Source organism: Sebastes fasciatus, chromosome 8, assembly GCF_043250625.1.
Source record: "Sebastes fasciatus isolate fSebFas1 chromosome 8, fSebFas1.pri, whole genome shotgun sequence".
Classification (NCBI taxonomy): Eukaryota; Metazoa; Chordata; class Actinopteri; order Perciformes; family Sebastidae; genus Sebastes; species Sebastes fasciatus.
Window position 1 is genome coordinate 20,829,418 of NC_133802.1, and position 22,818 is coordinate 20,852,235.

General features: G+C 41.3%; 1 protein-coding gene across 1 annotated transcript; it reads right to left on the reverse strand.

Annotated features, from left to right (window-relative positions):
• Positions 1-1,105: 1,105 nt before the first annotated feature.
• Positions 1,106-16,683, reverse strand: atp6ap1lb (ATPase H+ transporting accessory protein 1 like b). Its single transcript, XM_074644213.1, has 7 exons — positions 16,445-16,683; positions 7,144-7,181; positions 6,486-6,568; positions 4,907-5,145; positions 4,527-4,577; positions 3,579-3,822; positions 1,106-3,221 (listed from the first exon to the last, which is right to left on the reverse strand). Exons 1-7 carry the CDS (start codon positions 16,621-16,623, stop codon positions 2,985-2,987), a joined length of 1,071 nt encoding a protein of 356 aa, XP_074500314.1. The 5' UTR covers positions 16,624-16,683; the 3' UTR covers positions 1,106-2,984.
• Positions 16,684-22,818: the final 6,135 nt, after the last annotated feature.

Genomic DNA, 22,818 nt, shown 5'->3' on the forward strand with positions numbered 1-22,818 from the left:
GGTGTTCAAATTCCACTCATGACTGTTCGGGGGGTCTTATTTTTAATTTGATTCAGTCCAACTACTGTTTGTGACAAATCCAAACTTGCAGCAGAAAATAATATTTGAGTGGTTCACTGTTCCTTGTGTGGTGTTATGTATAGGTCTATAGCATAACTGCAGAATCACATCAGTAGGCTATTGCCAACTCTTAGATTAGGGCACACCCTAAGGTCCCAAGGTGTAGAACAAAGCGCTACAGGAACAGCTTTGTTCTAGCTACAATTGTTCATTTAAATAAGTCCTAGCAGCTTTTGCACATATTTATGAAAAGCTTATCCCTTTTCTCATTTTATTGTGTCTTTTTTGTCCTGATATTTCAGTGTTTTTTTACATTGTTCTTGTGGCCTTTTTTTGCTGGGTCCTGATCCCAGTAAGCCTTTGAGTACTCTTTGTCATGTTTTTGGTATGTCTGTCTCTTGTCTGTGCCCTACCTTATTGTCAATACGGATGCCATCCTCTGTTTTTGCTGCAAAACAAATCTACCTACGGGTACAAATAAAGTCACCTGACCTGACCTGAGCTGATCTGACCTGTATGACATTGTTTTTTTAGTAAGGTGAATTTAGTCTCAACTCCTTGAAAATAAAAAAATAAAAAAGTATAGTGTGTAGGGCCTTGGATACATATTCTATGACAGCATTTTATGACCAGTAGAAGTGGGATGAAATTGTGGCTCTGGTTTTGAGATTACATAAATTCACATGGCTTATTGCCTATGAAGTATGCACGAAAGTGTTTGATTGGACAGGTGCCGGCAGGTAAACTGTACTGACATTTTAGGTCAGAGAGAATGTGAGAGAAGAGAGCAGATGGCACTCAGGAGGGGAGACAGAGCTGGCGTGAGACATGGACAAAGGGTTGGAGAGCTGTGGGCTAAATAACAATTTACAACAGGATCTACTGTAAATTTATGGGTAATAGGCCTATACATCATGCAATTGAAATAGATTTGGTATCAGTTTGATTGTAATTAAACCAAAGAAAAAACATAGAAAAATACGTGATTAATGTGATCCTGTAAGCAGTACAACACAACTGTTTAACATTTAAACACGGCACACCATTTCCTCTGAATATCATTTATTGTTCAATCTACATCAGTCGGTCCTTGGACAAACCACCTCGGCTCATTTCATAGTTTGTAGGATACATTTATGACCAAAGAACACATTTCACACTGCTACAGATTGACAGAACTGCCATGTCGCATGTTAAGATATCTATTAACTGTCATGCTGAGTGTTTTTATCAGTAGTAATGACTCACTGATGCTGTTACTGCTGCTAGTGTGGCTTCTGGCATAATAATGGCATCTATAAGTCCCGGTGGGTGGACGGCATTCCATAGTATCGTCCTTCTATGGTAGGAATTTGTACTGTAATTTACAGTTAGATGAAACAGGACCTTACATTGTCTGGCCCAGCTTAAAACAAATAGACAGACAGTGTAACATGTTAATACTTTGTAGAAAAAATCATATGCATTGATAGTTTCACCAATCCTCATAGCACAATGTCTTACTTGTACCTATTTTTTATTAGTTGTGCAATATTTGAAGATAGTAAACAGCTATGATCGTATACAGACCTTAATGTATCTACAGCTTTGTATATCCTTTTGGTTATGAGGATTAGCATAGTCATCCTGTACCTAATAGTATTTTCATGATTACATTGTATATAAAAAAAAGACCTCCGCAGAGTGACACTTCTGTACATGTATGTGTTTTCGCTTTGTACATAGCTGTAACGGTTAGCTTTCATTTTCACATTGTCTCCTCTCCCGTCCCTCACCATATTTCATGGCAACTTGTTTTGTAGCTTCACTTTGGCAGTCAGACCCAGTGGTGTGGATGGAGGACCCATGGCCTCCCTTGTCCAAACGCTCGACTCTCACAGAGTCAAGTCATCGCAAAGACCCGCTTTCCTGCCATGCCCTCAGACGGGCAATCTTGTGCAGCATAGTTCCTTGTATAGTCTTTGATAGTTTTGTTGTTAGTGCTTTCGCAACTAACAAATGTTGTGCTAGTTTGTAGAACCCCCCTTTTGTCCGGCTGGTCTGTAAAAGGCCATTTCACAGTTAAGTCCCAAGCAGCAGTCTTGTTCAGGGGTGGGGATGAGAGACTTCCAGAGGCTCTGAAGGGCCCAGTAGCGCTGGTCCATTCACTCCAGCCAGATGCTAGACCAGTGGTTCCCGATATTTCTCTTCGCTTACACTCAAAAGCTTTTCAAGCTCCTTCTACTTTGTGCCATATTTGATTATTTTAAGCCCCAACCCATGCAAGACCCTCTGTAATCCGCATTATTAGGAAACACTGTGCTAGCCCAGATAGACCAGCCTTTTATGGCATGCAGCTAATACGGCTATTTCAGCTATAAAACTGGCTGTTTGAAGTATATATTTCTTGCAGCGGTATTAGACAAAGTACACTGTAATGAAAGCTTGAAAGACAATGTGTGGAAGCTTGTAATATGACACTTCTGAGCCATGTAATACATAATGAGCATCTGATGTTAGCTGTATTAGCTACAGTTGCTAGCCTTTTTGTGGTTTTAATGGCTGACTGGGGTAAAGGCCTGTATATGCTCTTGCCCTTCAGGGCCCCCGGGACCGTCCTTGACCTTTGACATCAGGATCATGAACCATCTCTCAGGGAGAGGCTTCAACATCCAAAGGCCTTCTTCAAAATCTGGACGCCAAGACGCAGGTCAGTGAGAAAAGGAGAAAAAGTATCCAACCACGGTCTGCATTTACTTAAAGTAGTTAAGACGTACAAGGTTTTCATATGAACAGGCAAAGTTGTCATTTTGTTGAACGAAAATTCTGTGGAGGATACTTTTTCACTCTTGTATTCACTTGCACTCCCCTCGGCCTTGCTTCTCAGCTTCCTCTCTCCCTCTCTCTCTCTCTCCCCCTGCCCTTCTCCAGCTCTTCTTTTTCCTTCACAGGCTGTTCTTGTCTGGCAACTCGGCTTCTGGACTACGGGGAAAGTAGACTGTGGCTTTGTGCTCCTCGTAGCGGTCGATGTGCTTGAGGTGTACCACCATGTGCAGGGCGTAGGCTAGGACGAGGAGCAGGATCAAAGATGTCACCAGGCCCATCAGGATGGCCGGCGTCAGGAAGGTGGCGCAGTCGCTGGCCGACGCAAACTTGTCTGACTGCACGTTGAAGGCCTGGATCTGGAAGAGCGCGGAGAGAAAGCGGAAATACAAGATTAGGCTGAACTAAAGAGGACAACTGGCTCTTATTGGGCTTACCAGGCACAGAGACACTGGGCAGATGGACAGGTTGAGACAGCCTAGCAGATGGCTAAACAGACAGATTGACAGACTGCCAAACAGACGGTAACCAGACTGACTGAGTGACTGACAGCCAAACAGGCGGAACACTAAAGGAAATGGCTGGCAGACACACAGAGACATGCACACACGTGGGAAACAGGGGGGAAGGGGAAACTATGATATAACAGTGAATGTGCAGACATTACTAGCAGATTTTACAACAACAGAGGTTGCGCCCCTTGTGCGACAGTGTACCTGGAAATCAGTGAAAGTGATGTGCCAGTTAGCGGATGTGTCAGTGTGCGAGCTGGGCACTAGCAGGGTGTCATATTTGTGCAGGCTGCTGACGTGCTGGCAATGGTAGGATGAAGTGGCCGGAGCGTAGACCTCACTGGCGTTGAACGTGGCCTCCTGGGTCCAGTTGTAGTGGATGTGAACGCTGTCTAGTGTGAACCAGTTTTGACCAGCTGCCTCATAAAAAGTGTTTGACATCTGAAGCCTGGCGGAGGAGACAACGCAGTTAGTTGCATGCACAGTCCTCACTTAAGCAAAGTATATGCTGTATATTTGAACCCATTTGTGCCCGCAACTTATTTTCAAAATCTGTCCAACTGCTTGGATGAAGAAAAAAAATTCGTATAATATATATCTAGTCTTTGGGCACATGAGACTACTGTTTTTGCAATAGACCCCATTATATTTTAGGAGAAATCAGCAGTCCCATGTGCCCAAATACTAGATATACTGTAGTATGATAAAAAAAAAATGGCTGTATCTCAGAAACTACAAAGAGTACAATCAATATTTGGTATTTATGATTTTTTTTTTGGTATCTTTAAACTCAAGTTGAATATCAAAGATATGCACACATATGCGGTGTGAAAAAAATATTCATATGGAAAACATTTAATAAACACAATGTTAGTGTTTTTCCTAATTTTTAAAAAGTCCTGACTTATTGACTATTGATAAAAGTGGGATTTTTCATGTGATCTAAAAAATTCAAAATTGTACTGTTAGATACTTGCCAAAAGTATGTCCATACCAAAGTCAATTTCAAGCCTTTTGACCAATCAGAACAAATGTTGTGGTATTTTTCCTTATCAAAATAAATATAGTCTTTAATAGCTCAATGGGATAAATGAAAAGTTTTAGATAAGATGTTCAGTGAAAATATTGGTAAGTAAGTAATGTGCATTTTACCTGATTACTAGACCTCGCAAGTCCTCCACATCACCAAACCTTAATGAAAGCCTGCGGTAAAACAAAATCACAAATGTTAAAACATCTGATTTAACACAGTCATTCAGAGGAATTCTCAACTGACCACAGTAACTATTGAACTTAGTACTGTCTTCTCAATACAGTACCTTTACACATTTCCTTAGATATTTTAATTTCTATTTCCATGTCTAACAGTCAGTAGTAAGAAGTATCAAACATGTGCCTTGGCTGTATATGTAGATAAGTGAGCACTATATGTGTCCATCCTGTCTTGTAATTAACAATTCTCTAAAAACCAAAACAAATTCCTCAAATACATGCTGTACTCATGACCCTGTCTGTCTGCAGGGTTGACTTACGTAGCTTTCTCCTTGGTGCAGATGGAGCCTTTAGTGTCCACAGGTGCGTTGGTGTTGAAGACCTTCTCCGTCAGGTCAATGAAGGTATGGTTCCTGTAGCGGATTGCCAGGCGCTTCGCCTTGAACAGAATGCAGGTCTTCCCATTGTAAGACACGCTCAGAGGGCCATAAGGCCCCATCAGAGACTGGAGCAGCTTCCTCTTACTGGTAGACATCCCCGGCTGATGCCAGTTAAAAGGCTGTAAACATATGAAGAGAGGAATTAAGCACAGGAGAAATAAAGAAACTGCAGTAAGCTTGGTCAGCAGCAGTTTTCATTCATTGACTGTCCTCTAGAGGGCGTTCAGATTTTTATTCAGAGACATACTCATGAGCTCTTGCCTATTTCAGGGGCTGGATGTGGCCCACAAAAGGTGCGTGCCCTAAAGGGTTTGCTGATCCTGCTAGTCGTCCTTGAATAAAAGCATCACAAAGACCAAAACAAACAGTGTGTTTGTGTACTCTTATCCAGCGTGTAAAACAATCATTTCTAAGTTTATCATTGGGAAGTTGACCTCAAATGGCCAAAATTTGTAAAGACCAGTCGTAAACTGACATAAGTGGCAAACTAGTTGGAATTCAGCCTAGAAATGCAGACTTTGGAGTGTCCAGCCACTGAACAGGGACACAGCAATAGAGTTCATTCAAGTTATCCCATTCCTCAATACATGCAGCCAGATCGTTCTACAACATGTGTCAGCGTGATCTCGATTTATTCTATACAACTGATCCCAAACAAGCTTGCTTGGTATCTGTACCTCCCTTTAGTGGAGGTCCAATTTAAAAACTTGTCTTTTGTGACAATAAAATGTTCAGTGCTCCAACCACCACTGAATCTCAGATGAGGATGGAGCAGTGTTGTCTTCTCCTTAGAAAACAGAAGCTTTCCAAATGTGCATATAATACTGTGGCAGCTGTAAGACTGCATTTCTGCACTGTGCAGATAGAAACCGCCCCCTATAGCTTTTTTAATCTCTTTGCACAGAGGCCACATCTCATCGGAGAGCTAATCCAGCACTATTTTACAAGAAGTGGCAGTCCGAGTGGCTATGAAGGGGTTATTTTTGTTTGTTTAATGCAAAGTATTTAAATAATAATTGGAAATGGGAGGTATGGTAACAGAGATGACAACTTCCAAAACATTTAAAAGCTACAATACGGAAGTTTAGGAGAGGTTACTGTAAGGAATCAGTTGATTTATATAGTGCCTGGATGCATCACCTGATACAGCATATGGTTTCAATGTATTCTCAGTCAGAGTGGTCCTATGTGTGTGTGTGTATGTGTGTGTGTGTGTGTGTGTGTGTGTGTCTGTGTCTGTGTGTGTGTGTGTGTGTGTGGCAAGGATGTTTTACCTCTGGTGAATGTGAGACCAACAATATTCCCACATCCAAGGTCAAGTCAAGTGTGGCTGAGTGATGCTCTGTTTTGTCCGCGTGCATCCCAGCGTGTGTCTTGTGTGTGTGTTTATATGTACAGATAAAGATAGAGGGCCGATGGTGGAGATAGTGAGACGGGAGAAGAGAGAGTGTTTGTGTACCTGCAGTATTCTCCTGAGTGGGTTTTCATCTTCAGGCGTCAAAATAACCTCTTCACTTTCTAAGCCGTATTCACCATCTTGACCTGAAAAACACGTACACACATTACTGCACCACCGTGAAAGATTATATCAGTACACACACATTAAGCTGATTGCAATGCTGCAATGCAGATTGCAACATAATCATAAAAGTTCAGCCGATTTCACACACGCCACACACACACACACACACACACGCATAAGCACAGAGGGATCCTGCGTACACCTCGGCACTCAGGCTCCTATCTATTTCCAGTTCTTTGCGTCATTTCAGTGACTCATCAGCAGTTTGTTTCACAGTTACGGTAGTATTGTTCAGTGTTTACAAATACTGCTCATCTTGTTCCAGCAACCTATGATTTGCAAATCACATCATTTTAAGGAATGTCTCCATCATTTTTTTTCTGCCTTTTTGTCAAAGAGCCTAAATATAACACATCTGAATTGGCACTGAGGTGTACGGATCACACACACAAGCCGCACTTCAAAATCTGCAGCATAGATGTCTCCAGCATTAAGAATGAAATGTCAGTGCTATCTATCCAACACGTCAGCATCAAAATAAACATGGCAGGTTGGATTGAATCAGGTCTTGTGTCACACCACATTTGTTACTTACTTGATATGACTCTTGTTGCATGTCTGGGGTTCTCTTTGCTGTGGAAAAGACAGAAGACACAACAGTAAGGTCCGGGGCTCACAAGATGCAGGGAAATGTTTTTCTTTTTTTGATAATGCTCCATAATGTACAGGATGCTTGTTTAGCATTTTCCCTCAAGCAGGAAAGTTCATTGTCTAGTGATGCAGCTGCAGCAAGCGCAGGGACAAAAACAGCTTTGCAGGCTGGTCTATTTATATATTTTATATAAAAAAAACACCTCTAAGAATAGTATATGTTGTAAAATGAAATTTATAAACTTCTATAATAGGTTTGAATGATTATTCTCACTTTCATTCAAATTTCATACAGATAGATTTATTTACAATGTATTTATTAACCATTTAACAAGGTATTATACTCATCAGTCACAACTTTATAATAGCCATCCAAATAATGTTTATAGATGGTTAACAAACTAATTATTAATCATTTACAAAGTGTTACAAATATCTATCTATGTAATGTTTATATATGATTTACTAACAATTTCTTAAAGGTTCACAAAACATTCTGTCATCATTAACAAATACTTAATATAGTATATAACATGTTGTAATGTGTGCAACAATAAACTGTTAAAATAACAAATTAAAGCATTCCTAATAATTACTAAACATTATTAATTTTAATTTCATGGTTGTTAACAGTAAAATAACTATTAACTAAATTTTAATCAATTTACCTTTCATAAATGATGTTTATTATAAAGTGTTACTGTATATTGTTGTATTGAATATGTATGAAAGTGACCATAATGAAAAAATAAATACACAAACGTTATAATGTGATTTACAGACTTATTAAATTACACATTTTGCAACATATATGATCCATAAAGACTTTTCTTTTTTTTACATGGGACATGGCCCACAGAGTTTTATTATCAGTCCACAAATAAATAGGTTTGCTTGGTGTTTATGTTGCAAGAATAGTCTTTGTGTGGCGTGTTGCTTTTACTAAATGACAGATTTTTGATTTGGGATTGACCTATATAATTCCTACACAGTGACAAACCTTTTCCTTCACGTGTTTGACCTAGCTGTCCTTCTCTCAGTCTAAACAAACCCTGTATAGCCGTTGACTTCTTGAAGTTAATCCTGATCCTTTTAACTGTCTAATCAAAGATTTCATACGTCAGCAATGGGCTTACTGAGCGACGCTGACATGGCTGGTCCAGCCAATGCTCTCTGACTGTGTGGTCTGCCCTATAGCCTGTCCTTAGTGAACATCTGGGCTGCTTTACTAATCCCATCACAATAGCCAATTATACAGGACTTGTAAACCCTAACAACAACTAGCGTGTGTCTGCTGTGTCATGTTACTTCAGTCTTTTTGTTTATCAGCTTTGGTTGTAAGTATTTCAGATCATTTTATGAATTGCAGCACAACAGAAGCAGTGATTGATATTATCTTTGTTATCTTTAGTTGATCTCGTAGGGAAGGCCTTTTTAGTAGATAGACTGAGGATGACCTGAATATTTATTGAACACAAAAAAAGACAGTCAATAGCTGCGACTGTTCGCACTTTGTTTCTCTGAACCAGATGCTGGTGGAGCTGCCCCATATACTGTAGTTAAGTGATCTATGAGTAACAACTACAACCTAGATTTTGTAATAAAAAAGAGTTAGGAAATGGAGATTCACCTGCTTCAAATTTACCCAAAACTTCCCTATTACTTCCACAAGCCAGAGAGTACAGTGTTGTGATTTATGAGAGGGGGAGTTACGTATAATCAATTTGTAACAGGTTTTATTGTTGGTCGTAAATCACGTTCTCATTAAGATTATCTCATAGTCTTCTTTCCATTATGTGAAGGGAGTATGGAACATTATGTATCTTACAACATTTATCTTTTTTCACTTGCCTTTCATGCTCAAAATCTCAAACTGGATTTTGGCCAGATTCAAGGAAATGATGGATCTTTTCACGTCACTATGACATTTTCACTGATTGGCTCAAGGGCCGCATTGTTGGCTCATTCATCCATGGATGCCATGCACAATATCTCAGACGCAGCTGTCTACTTTTTTTTCCAGATAGAACATATTATGCATCCCTTTCGTCCATTCTGACATTTTAAAGGTTTTTACTCGTTGGACAAGACAGCGCAATTAAAGATCAAACCAAGGTGAGCAGACTTGGGCAGCAGCTACCGGATGAACTGGTATTAGTGTGTCTGATAACACTGGAAGTTACAGATTTAGGGTAGGTTGCCAGACATATCAGTTCCAGCAGACTGGAGCAGTTATCTACCAGTCTGGTGCCGTTTCCACCTGGACAATATTGTATCGTTTAGTGCCAGGTGGATTTGGATTAGTGGTAAGCACAGGCCTGGTCCACTGGAGCCCAAATGTGGGGAGACACAGGTCCTGAACAAGATGAAGAGATTAAGGCTTGATGTCAGAGCCTACGGCGCTCTGGACAGTTCAAGTGCTAATTAATACATCTGAACTGACGTCAAAATGGTGACTTATTGTACACCCGTCCGATAGATTTGCACTTTGACCATGACCATTGTAATCGAGCTAATTAGAAACGGAGCAGTTTAAGGTCATTTAGTGCCCCCTCGTGAAATGTACTTTCCTTCTTTATTAGACTTATTTCTTGGACCTTTATTCATTGAATTTATTTATTTTACATTGGACTTCTATCAATACATCAATATGATAATCTTACTGTGTCGATTGTTCATAATAAAAGAAATGTCTCCAATATTTTCTTTTCCATAAAAGTACTCAATGTTCTCAACTGAATGAGTAAAGCAGAGGGTGCATGAGAACAGACGGTTTCATACACAGGATCGAATTCTGCAGTAAAGCGAGCTCATGGTGCACAACATGTAGACGCAGGCTACTCTTTTATTGATTTTGACTTAGTTTCAGGTCACCTGGTTATCACGCAGCTGTAGAGTAATCATGTGGGTTTTTCCTCAGTAAATCAAATTGAATTGAATTCAGCTTCAGTTCAGTTGAACAGGTAATGCCGGCTACATGATGATCTCTGTAGAATGTGAGGCTATATTTGAAACCGCCTACTACATGCTACTGACGAACGCAGTGTACAGTAAATAGACTTCCATTTAGTTTTTGCTTTTCTAGTCTTCCGACCACTCAAAGCGCTTTACACTACATGTCAGCATTCACCCATTCACACACACATTCATACACTGATGGCAGAGGCTGCCAATCAAGGTGCCAACTTTGCCCATCAGGATCTAATCTAAATACTCATTCACTCATTCGGGAGCAATTTGGGGCAAAGTGTCATTTGCTCAAGGTATGACACATCAACATGTGACCGGAGCAGCCTGGGTGATGAACCGCCAACCTTCCAATTGGTGGACGACCTGCTCTATCCTCTGAGCCACAGAGACACTAATACCAGTTCATCCGGTAGCTGCTGCCCTAGTCTGCTCACCTTAGTTTGATCTTTAATTGCGCTGCCCTGTCCAATGAGTAAAATCTTTAAAATGTCAGAATGGACGAAAGGGATGCATAATATGTTCAATCTGGAAAAAAAGTAGACAGCTGCGTCTGAGATATTGTGCATGGCATCCATGGACGAATGAGCCAACAATGCTGCTCTACCTTCTGAGCCACAGCCGCCCCTCAGTATACAGTACATACCTAGTATGTAGTATGGAACGTAAATTGATTTATTTCATAGTAAGCTAGGCCGGGTATCGCAGGTTTCTGGTGTTGGAAAGCGGAAGTAAACAGCACGGACAATAGCAAACCTCCGCTACTTTACATCACAAAAATGACCGAAAGTGACCTTTCATGCGCTTTGCATTGTGGGATACAGTAGGCGAGGTAGACTGGTCCGATGCATACTGGAGATTTTTTCCAAATTAGTACGACATCTGGGTATTTTAGGCATACTCTAGATTTTGCTTTTGTTTGCATACTGCATACTACATGCTACATTTTGGCCAAATCAGTACATACTACAATAGTATGCGGTTTCGGATACAGCCTCAGTGATCAGCAGCGAGGTACTATGCTGTCATTTCCTGTATACCAGCTTGTCAACCTACAATCTGCATCATGATTGGATTGGCTAGATTAGAGACTCCCTGGGATTTGTGTGTGTTTGTGTGTGTATAGCCTAAGCACATGTTGGCACTCCCTTGTATACTTTCCTATGAACTTGCTTGTATCATACAAGCAAGTTGTATGTAATGTGTTCTTAATATTTCATGGGTAACAATATGCAGAGGTGGGGGACTCGAGTCACAAATTTAAGGACTAACATTGATAAAAGACTCGACTTGACTTTGACATGATATTCATGACTTGAGACTTGACTTAAACTTGACACAGATGACTCGAAAGGACTTGACTTTTTTATTAAATATTTGCATTTGTATAGATATTGAGAAGTTACGTCTTGTTTTTGAAACATGATTGGGTGATTTCTAGTGCAATGCGCGCAAACCTGGCAACCTACTGGGACGCTGCAGAATAGCATAGGCCAGCGCTCGAGGCAGCTATCATGGAGGGGGCTAGTCCAAAAATAATCAAATTTGGATTCAGCTGTCAATGTAGAATTGCGAGAGAGTACACACTTAAGGAGTGTGCATGCACTCTGTCACACACTAGGTCATGTGCACACACAGTGAGAAGAGGAACTGAAGAGGAAAAACAATGGCGTCCCAAAGCGATGGTGGGATTTTACGCATGAGAACACAAAGTTTGCCGATATTTGAATAAAAAAACTGTTGCTTTATGAATTGAATGCATGTGATTTACTTCGGAAACGGGTTAAACTGGGGTAGATCATCAGAATTTCATATGATTTGACCTGTGACTTGCTTGACTCATAGCAGGGACTCAACCTAACTTGCTTGTCTCCCACCACAGGAACTTAAGACTTGCACATGTGTGACTTACTCCCCACCTCTGACAATATGACAGTTTACTTATACGATAAATCCAAATATTTACATTTGCCCAGGTGAATGCTGGGTAAGCATGTTTGTATATGAAAGAGCTGCCAAAAGCAATATGCCTTTGGCAGCTGGCAGTTGTGACTGAAACCTCAGTAGCGTGGCCGGTCCTCGGACGCTGCTCACTTATCACCTGCACTGATATGTGAAACCTTACAAATCCTATAACAACATAAAGGTTAAAAACTCCCCCCAGACATCTAAATTTCATATCTGATTTACATATTTAGGAATCCATGTAAACACTGCGCAGCTACAGGGGGATTAACAATTGTTTGTGTCATTGTAAACAAGCTGCATACCCCCACCCCCTTCTCCCCTCCTTCACCCCAGCCCATCCCAAACACAAGCGAATGAGATCTTGTTCCTCTGCACCTATAGGCCCCAGCTGGCTGGAAGGAGCCAGAGGAGTCTCTGTGCGAGCATGAGTGCTAACTAAAGCCCAGCCGCTTGTTCCTGTGCCAGTTTCGCGAGGTCAGCAACCCAGGACTGCTGCGGCCCCGTCATTGGCTCAGCCTGTCACACGGTGCCTGGGTGCTGAACAGGCCCTTTATATAATCAAAACCATGCCAGAGCCACTCCTTGGCTCACCTCGCTCCCTCTGCATAGATCCCCCAAATATGCGCGCACGCAAGTGTACGAAGATGCACCTATATACTTAACATAATGTTCCAAATCGCCAGATTGAATGATGGTCGTTAGTCTGTTCATGATTACAGATATTTTTAGAGAGTCTGGCTTTGAAATATTAATATTAACGACAATGGGAATCATTTATGCTACTGATGGTATCTCGATCGATACAGTGTATTCACCGGACGTCCTTATTCAAGCCCGTAGATGGATAGCTGATTATCATCCCTCATGCGGAGAGAAGGTGTGGTGCCTGCTCCACAAAGTTGTAAACAAACCCTCTTCTCCTCTGCTACCACACAGAGCTGAGCCACTGAGACTGTCCTTAAATCAGGATCATCCTACTACAGGAATACAGTGCTGCTGGGGAGTAATAGTTGTTTGTTTTGTTGAGTACAGTAGTTAACTGTTTTCTGTGTGGTTCATTTAGCTTATTGTAAGCTACTATTTTCATTAAAAGAAACAGAAGAACACAGAATATTTAGCAATTGAATGTGGATCTTTAGCCATTAGATTTTGGTTTTCAGCCTAGAACCGTTGTCATTGTGTATATCAATAGTGTATCAGACTACAGTGACGTGTTCTTGTACTCATATTTCCTTATATTATGCCTACATGAAATTTCAAACCCGGCTATGATAGTATTTCACAATGTACAGGGTGAACTACTTCTGCAAAGTAATGTTAATCTCAGTATTATTTTGGGGGTAAAAGTCAAATGCGTTCTAATTTCATTCATTAAAAAGCACTCAATGGTTGGGGTGAACTATTGTGTCCCTTACGGGGCAGGAAAACACATCTTAATCCCGCACTGTGCAGGTGCTGACCTATTAATAGATTTATTAGTGCAGATTAAGCTTTAGGAGTTTACTAAAACGCCGCTCACAGCCCTGCTGCTGTCATTTCAGCGAAGCTTTGGTTGCTGCTTCAAATTTGACCTCGGGTCAAAGTGCTAGAGTTATCTAAATCTTCCTTCGCCTCTGAGATCAAATGCCTCAGCTCTGCATGGTGTGGACCGTCTAATATCAAACATATTTCTACTTGTGATTATTCACCTTTGACTTGATCTTGTCTCACTAAATCTTATGTGAATATTGTTAAAATTAGCCGGTGGTCTTTTAACCCTTTAATCTCTCTCTGAAAGGGGATCACTGATCAATCTTCCACTGGAAATCCAATACTTGACCTCTAATCTGTGTCTATATTTGGGTCGGTCTGTCAGTGTTTAACGGTTTTAAGATAAATGTAAGCACATGTTGACTATACATGTTGACTATACACGGTGACGGATAAACCTTTGAAACGGCAAAACAAAATAGACTTGACACTGTGTTACTATGTCAGACTGCAGATCAACAAACAGGAACAAATATGCATAGTGCAGTTTGTGGCATAAGTGTTTTTATATCCAGACTTTCACAATTATTTTGTAGCTTGAAAATGAGTTAATATTGAAAGAGTGCTGTGTCTAATTGTGCTGACCCCATTCAGTCTTTGTAAATGCGTCAGTGGCCATTTTTCATGAGATAGTGTGAATGATCTAATGTCATTTGAGTGTGTTGCAGCAGGCTCTAGCAATTGGGTCATATCTAATTGACTTGTGTAAGTGTTTGAGACATTTACTGGGCCAGGTTAACTAAACACTGGTTTTATTGGTAATTGAATGGGAATTGTATTGTAATTAAAACATGTGACTTGTATAAATACAACTTTTTTATATCAGCAGCGCACACGTTCGTGCTACTCATTACATTTGTGACCAGCATTTTATTTCTGTCTGCTCTCTTCAGAGCAATAAAAAAAGCTTACAACAGCATCAACATTTTTTTTTTTTTCATTTGCAAACAACTATAAACTACAGATGCAAAATCTCATCTTGCAGTATTTTCCCTCATTCTTTAGCTTTGCCTGTGCTGTTGATAAAGTCGGTCCGGATGAGGTAAGAGGTCATTTCCAAAATTACAACTGAGTCTTTGGACCCCTAATCTGGATCATTTTCAGCAGGAAATGTATCATGCTTGGATTATTTTACAAGTGTTGCTACCATAGGGATTATTACAGTTATGTAAAAATGTATTACATGCATTATTTATGACCTTTTGACCTGTAATTATTTTGTTTTAAACGGGGAAAGGGACACTATTTCTAAAATGTACTTCCTAGAAAGTATTTGGATGATGATGAATGGGGTTGTTAAGGCAGATATAACCATACAGCAGGTCTCATCTCTGGCTAATAGTTTTAATAACTTTACACAGCTCTTGGCTATCAATCATAGTCCAGTTCCATATTTGTCACAGCACCGCACGTCAGCTACCAGCTTACTGAACATTTTCTCTCCATCATCTTCCTGCAGTCTCTATTAACAGTAGAGGCTTCTAACTCTAACTATACCTTTTCCTTCTGCATTGCCAACCAATGTTATGCACCCTACAAGGCCTCTGAAATGAAAGACTGCTCTTATATAACAGCATCTTGGAGTGTGGAAGAAACCGAGAACGGAGCTGTGACCGGGGACTGCAACTGTTACGTTGCAGAGTTACGTGCAAAGTTTGATCCGGGGAATAGGCTCGAAAAACCCCAGGAGAAATTAACGTAGCCGCTCTCTGTCGGAGAGACTGCGGCGAAAAGTTAAGATAGGGATCTGTCAGGGTTTCACAAACACCAGATTGAGCTGGAACGAACGCAATCCCATGAGACGCTGTATATTGAATTCTAAATCCAAGTTATCTGTGCCCTACACTTGCAAACATGTGTACAGATAAGATTGTGCAATAAATGAAAGCGTGCCAGTAATAATCTTTCATTCTCTGAAGTGTATTACTGCCCCGAACGTGGAACATTGTGTCAGAAACTGCAGCATATTATGGCTTTGAAGCATTCGCGCTATAGAGGATTGTGTGTGTGCCATGATGCATGGCATAGTTTCAAGAGCCTTACGTGGTTTTGGCACAGTATTTCTGCCCTGATGTCTCTATAAGCGGGCAGGGACTGGTGCTCGCAAAGGCCCTGCGTGGCTGCCGACTCAGTCCCGTCCCTGTGACACTGTTGTGAGTGCCTTCAGGTTGGAGCTCTGAATATTTTATCCAGATTTGACCTGCAGGACTGCATGTGCATTATGCAGACATGGCCGGCTAGAATTCCCTTCTCCTCTCTCTCTCTCCCTCTCTCTCTCTCAATGACTGCATCAGTAAACAGACCCCAGCAGACCATCCCTGATGCATCCTCTCCTCTCCTCCCTGTCCCATCCTTGTTTACCTTCCCTCTGTTCTGTTTCTGCTCCCCCTCTTCTCTTCTCTCCTCTCCCCTGCAGGCCCACTGTCCCAACCTTATTCAGCTCCCCTTCTGCCAGACCAACACTACTGTACAGAGACAACAGCCCCCATCCGTGATCGATGAGCAGCGTCTGATGCAGTCCCCAAGACTGAGACAAACAAAGCCCTCGCAGCTCAGCTCTGTCTGACACACCGACACTGCCTGCATTCACCCCTTTTGTGCTGCACCCAAGGTGGGATTGAGGAGAAGGGAAGGGAGACAAAGACCCCAAGAGAACACATCAGCATCCCCAGCATCCCAGCATCCCAGCAGCCCCGCATGCATCTCCCCTATACCCCTCCCCCCCACCCCCACACCTCCTCCCCTACACCCCTCCTCAGCCATATAGAGGATGGATTTACCTTCTGTCCAGGATTTTAGGCACTTCGTCATAGGTGAGCCCCGGCTGAAACTCTTCCTCAGTGAAGGAGAGGCCAGTCCGGCTGAGAGCGGACAGCAAGGCGAGGGAGCAGAGGAGGAATGCGTGTGCAGCCATTGAGACAATGAGAGGAGACTGCCGCTGGTTGAGCTCCTGCTTCATAATCTGCTCTCCTAGCAGTGCCTGACTCCCAGCTCCTCTGACTGGCAGCCGCCGCGGCCAATGGGGCGGCGAGCAGAGCCGATCAGCTTGCGTCACAGTCTCCCCCTTCCTCCTCCTCCTCCTCCTCTACCTCTCACCCTCCTCCCTTCTCTGTCATCCTCCCTCTGCCTCTCTCACACTCTGCTCACCCTCCCACATCCACTCCTGTGCTCTCTATCTCCTCTTCCTCTGCTTCATGCACACATAGCCGCAGGCAAGCCCTATGTATAGACAGCAGCTCATTCTTTTTCATGGCACCATCTCATCACACCTATGCTACCTTACAAGTAAAACATTCACACACATACTCCCATATCCATGTTGGCATACTCAGTCACAGGCACACACACACACACCTCTGTGGAAAATCACCTGGGAATGTCAAGGTCAGATTGTGCAGGAGGATTGGAGGATGTTGACCTGACTTTAGGTGGCCACAACAAAAAAAAAAAAACGGAGCCATGACTGCATGACCTAGATCTCCAGCGCGCTGCCACAAAAGCAGAATTAATTCACTTGATCTATGTGTTGTTGTGAGCACTGAGAGGGCCCGCGGCTGAGAAATTGTCCACTGAGGCTGCAAATATGGATGACAGGAGCAGCTGAGCAGCCGTGAGATGAGACGGCACTAAGGGTCCAACCCTGACGACCCTGACGGCTGATCCAGTTTCCTCCTCATTATTTAGCCCCCGATGCGTGTGACGCCTCAGGATCTTGATACATCCCCTCTCATATCTTTTATATCCATATCCGATGATATGATGATTTTCAGAGCAGAACATTAAGAGTGGTTATACAACCAAATGTTGTGACCTACTATCATGGTAGATTTTCACATTGATGCGTGGCAATGATTCACACTAAAAGAGTGACGGTGGAGCAATTTGACTTAGCTCTTATAGAAATACTTAAATAAACAGTATATAGTTTGTGTCATAGTCAACACATACTGGATGACTATGACACACCTATAGTCATTACCTGATTGTTTCAAAGATTATTTGAAGTAATATCATAGCTAATATTGAGTTCAATGTTATGAGCATTTGGGGCATGTGTTGCCCTGTAATTCAGCATGACATATATCTTCTGTTTGAAAATGGATGCAGAATAGGTTGGGTGTTAACAATGCTAGACGTCTCAACAAAAGCCTTAAGGGTTAATACCTGCTTGAGGGACAGGCAGCCTACATTTAAGTGGATAATCTATTATGAGATGATACACTACCAACTTAGATAAAAGAGAAAAAAACACCCAAAACACCAGTTATTATTATTAGGAAACAGAATAACATCTTTCTCGCTGTCCGTACGTCAATTTTTGTGTAACTAATGTGCCGCACTTTTATGAGGATCCATAGGACTATATACTGTATATCATTTTGTTTGTGTGTGTGTGTGTGTTAAAGTATTGCTGAGTGTGTGTGAGAGGTCAGCTATATCTCCTAGGCCACGCAGTAACAGGAGGTGACTAAAGGCTGCCTCAGCCCTCTGCGTCTGCCTGCCACAGTCACTTCAACCGGCCAGTGTGTCAGTCTACTGGAGGGAAAGTGCAAACTACACTGTCACTGCTGTCATCACAGAGTGACTGCATCACAGAACGTCCTGCAGAAAGACATCCAGGTGTGACTTTAAAAGAACATATATTACGCCATGATGTCTCATAACATTTGGTCCAACAGTACATACTGGACACACATCTACCCATAATAGTATAGGGACAGTTTATCTCACTATTTCTATGTTCTTTTTAACAACTGTGATTCAGATCCACATGTGATACCAAGCACCAGAAATATGGTACAATGATTTAGCTAGAGACTCCCGTTTTGAAGCCTCGAGTTCAGGCATTTTGGCTGTCGCCATCTTTGATTTTTGCAACCAGAAGTGACACTGAGGGTGGAGCTAAATACCGAATGCTGCATAAGACATTTTTAGGCGACCAAAATGTTACAATTAACTTTCACGAACTGAAAACACACTGTGAAAGGGTTAAAGTTGTAAGACGAAAAAACTGACAATTCCCAGAACGGACAACGCCGTGATAGCGACCTGTCAACTGAACTGTTCTGACATTCGTTATATACTGCCCAAAAACTGATGACAAGACAATTATTTTCCATTTCATGTAATTGTATTGCTAGAAAACTACATTAAAATTAGGTTTTATGATGCTTTTGTACAATTCTGTGTACTGACACTGACACTGACATGGAATTCAAATGCATATATTAATATGACTATAAAGTTATTTCAGGTTCAAGTTTGTTAAAAGGAATAGTTTGACATTATGTGAAATGTACTGATTCACTTTCTTGCAGAGTTAAAAGTCTGTTTAATATGAAGCTGGAGCCATGCAGCTGGTGGGTAACGACTTGGTTGTAGCGACTTGTCAATCACAAGGTAGCCACGCCCTAAAGCATCCTCTGCTTTATGGTCTATTTGACTCTAAATGGAACCATAATTTACTAAATGAACATCATGCTGTATTGAAGAAGACTTGAAACTAGCGATTGAGACCATAAACTCATGTTTACAATGTTAACTGAGGTAATAAATCAAGTGAGAAGTTTAAGGCACTTGTGCATTGGCTTCACTTTTCGGACCCGGAGTTGCCCACTGATCGGGGTCGGGTTTGTCTGTCTTTGGACAGATTTTGTCAAAGCAATAGCGTCGCAACCGTGCAAGATGCAGTTACGAAACTTTGCAGGTGTGTAGTTGAGATCAAAATGATGGGCGAGTTCAAATATGGGTGTGGTATGAGCAAGGGCACCGAAAGTAGGGGGATACAAAGTGAGGAAGACCCCCTCCACACTTTACGCCCTTGATGTCGTGGCTGGTGTGATCCACTCACAAGATGGTCTCTAGTTATGACTTCTCTCTACTCGTGCTACTGTTACACTATGTTTTAGCATTTACCATTATCCCATCAGTCACCTGTGGCCACTAGTTGTTGTTCAACTAAGAGTTACATCTTTAAGATATTCATTTATTGAAGACATTGTGTCATGCAGGGGTGGACAAAATAACAAGAGTAGCTGTTAGTTTTATCAACTACAAGAGACCAGCAGTGTCAACACACTCTCTTTGTGAAGCTTGTAATACTCAGGTTTTGTTGAGGGGTGTTATTTCAACTCTATGATCACTTGAGGCCATCTGTGTTGCTGAGTACTGGGATTGGTTGTAAAGTGCTCTTTTTTCTCCACCCAGTTTTGTGTTTTGCCCGTCTCAGTGACTCATGCAGCATTTCAGATTATGAAACAGATCGAACATACAGAGCTTGGGGTTACTGTCTATTTATAGGTATGACCTCATATGCAACTTTTTAATCCTGCTCTTTATACCCACATCGAGCAACGGGACCCGCAATACACAGGGTGATGTAACAGGTTAGTGCAGTTTTAGATTGCTCTACAGCATGTGTTGATGATGATGATATATGACTGCTAATACCAGCTAGTACGAGCATCTGATGTTTAAGCTGTAGCACCATTAATCAAAATGCTAAAGGACTTGAGTGTTGTGGGAGGATAAGTGCATCACTGTAAGTATTTAAGTGTATTTATAGTATAGTGTGTATTTAAGTGTGTTTAGCTCCACATTTATACCATTGCTTCAATGTGTGTTGATAAAAGATGTGACACCTTTTTTGATTATGTGGTTTTATTGGTATACATATTTGCTTTCTGTCACAACACTGTCCATCATAGTTCACCGCTTATGTTGCCTTTTTTTGATGACCTTGCTCTCTACACAAGCATACACATGAACACGCACACACACTATCTTTCATCTTCAAGATAAGGTCAGTAAATAAGGCAACCTAAGCTGACGACAGGTATCACCGCCTGACGCAAATATCACGGTCCTTAATTATAAGTGTGTGTATAATGACAGAATGAACTCGTGATCAAATGAACTCTTTAAATAAAAAAATGTTGCGATGAAAGTCCCAGTCCTGTTTACTGAATTTGCATTCAACACAGTAGATATATTTCCAACACTTATGCGAAAAAACATCCTTTATAAAAACTAGCCTATTTATTAAATATAGAACAATCTCCAGGTAAGCACACAGTATGCTGATTAATCTGAGATTACATAACGTCCTTAAAAGCTTTCAGTGTGTCACTGTCGTACAGGCATTGTCCCAGGCAATATGATATACGGTGGATATATTATCTATTGATATGCAACTAAAATACTATGTATAAAGCTAAGAAACTGGGCCTTATTATCTCTCAACGTACTCTGTCAAGACAATCGGTTTGTACAGCACTCTTTGTTCAAAATATTTTATCATAAATAAACAGATTCCTCCTATAAAACTAGATCCATTCATAAACACTCGCCATGAATCTTTTGGTTCTTTAAACCAGAAAAATCCAGAGAGTAACAGTCTCTACTCCTTTGAGCTGGCAGGACCAATCATGTGATACTACGCAAACGAGAAACCCTCCATACAGAGCGATGCAAAGATTTGATTGGCTGAAACCTGTGAATGGCCAACGTTAATGATTAACATTCATGTCACAACACTGCAGATTCATTCAGTCCTTGGTTTCCTCTCGGCTGGCGCTTTGCCACTTTGATCCACTTGAGGGCGCTCACATGTAACCCAGCAGTATGCCTTCAGTCCTTCAGTAGTATGGGCTTATGTCATGAGGCACGATGTTAACATAAGAAACGTGGAGACATAAAGGGGTAATAATCTGCTCTACAATTGAGAAGGGCGTTCAACCCCCAAAAAACATTGAGCTCTATCGCTGACTTAATAAATAAATTAAATACATTCAAATTAGCAGAAGTAATACATTACTTGTTAGTATGACAAAAACACAACTCCACACCAAAAAATTTGTGTTACAATATATCCTTTTTTCAAGCTGATTAATCATACAGTTAACCATTTCCCTAGTCAAATAGCAGCAAGAAATCCTATTTCCTACGAGTGATCAGATTCAAGTCCATGTCCACAAACTAAGCTCGCCTGATAAACTCTCCCTTCACAAAAGGTAAACTCAAAATAATACATTCCAAATGGATGATATGGAAAAAAAAACTGAATGTCTGAGAGATGATATTTGATCTGTCAACATGAATTACCTACATGCATGTCCTAATTTGTAAGCCCTCAGAATAAAATTATGAAATTTTCTGTCTGATAAATAGGGCTGACCCGAATGCTTCAAAGCTTCGACCATTGCCATGGTAATCGACACCCCCGTCAGGGTTTATTTCACAACAACGACCGGCTCGCTGTACATTATCCCGTTTATTACACGGCTATTTATTTAAGAAATCAATAATTTGACACAAAAATGGTCCGCCAGAGTCCGACATCAGAACTGCGCCCATAGCAACGGTCCGTTATACATAGCAACGGTCTGCTATAAAGAAATAACAGACCGTAGAACGCCGTGATTGACCAATCAGAATCGAGTATTCAACAAAGCTGTGTAATAATGTATAAATCCCCAAATGGCCCATGAAATACGGAATAATCCCACAACATTTTTCATTATTCAACATTAATTATTATTAGTTATTCTCAGACGGCACTGTCTCGGGTACTGAAGCGGGGGAGATGGAGACAGACAGACAGAAGAACATGTCAGCCTGCTGCGCTCCGCTGCGAAGCTTCAAATGCTTTCGAATATTTGTCAGTGAAGCTTCAAAGCCCAAAAAACGGTATTCGGGACAGCCCTACTAATAAACGTGTTTCCCTCGTCCTTCTCTCCTTTCCTTCGAGATACAAAAGTGACAGACAAGTAGAGGCAGACACTCATTTATAGCTTTTAGATGCACCAGGGTCTTTCATAGTATACCGAGACCCTCTGAAAGACATCAAGCCTTCTAGTAAAAAGCTGACCTAGATCTATACACAGTGCTTTATCCTAACTATGACCTCTTTTCATAGACCTTTCAAACCTGACAACATAAACCTTCTAAGTGGGCCCCTTGGTATTTCCTGCAGTAGCTGACAGGAAGTAAACTCGGACCAAAGCTGTTGCCCTAGCAACAGAATGGCAATGAAAAGGTCTATAATTAAAATACAATCTGGCAAATGTGTAGTCACGCGCCTACAATATTGTCCGGAAGTTTTCTTTTTTTCTCCATACCTGACTAATCTAAACTAAAAATAATAACACCACAG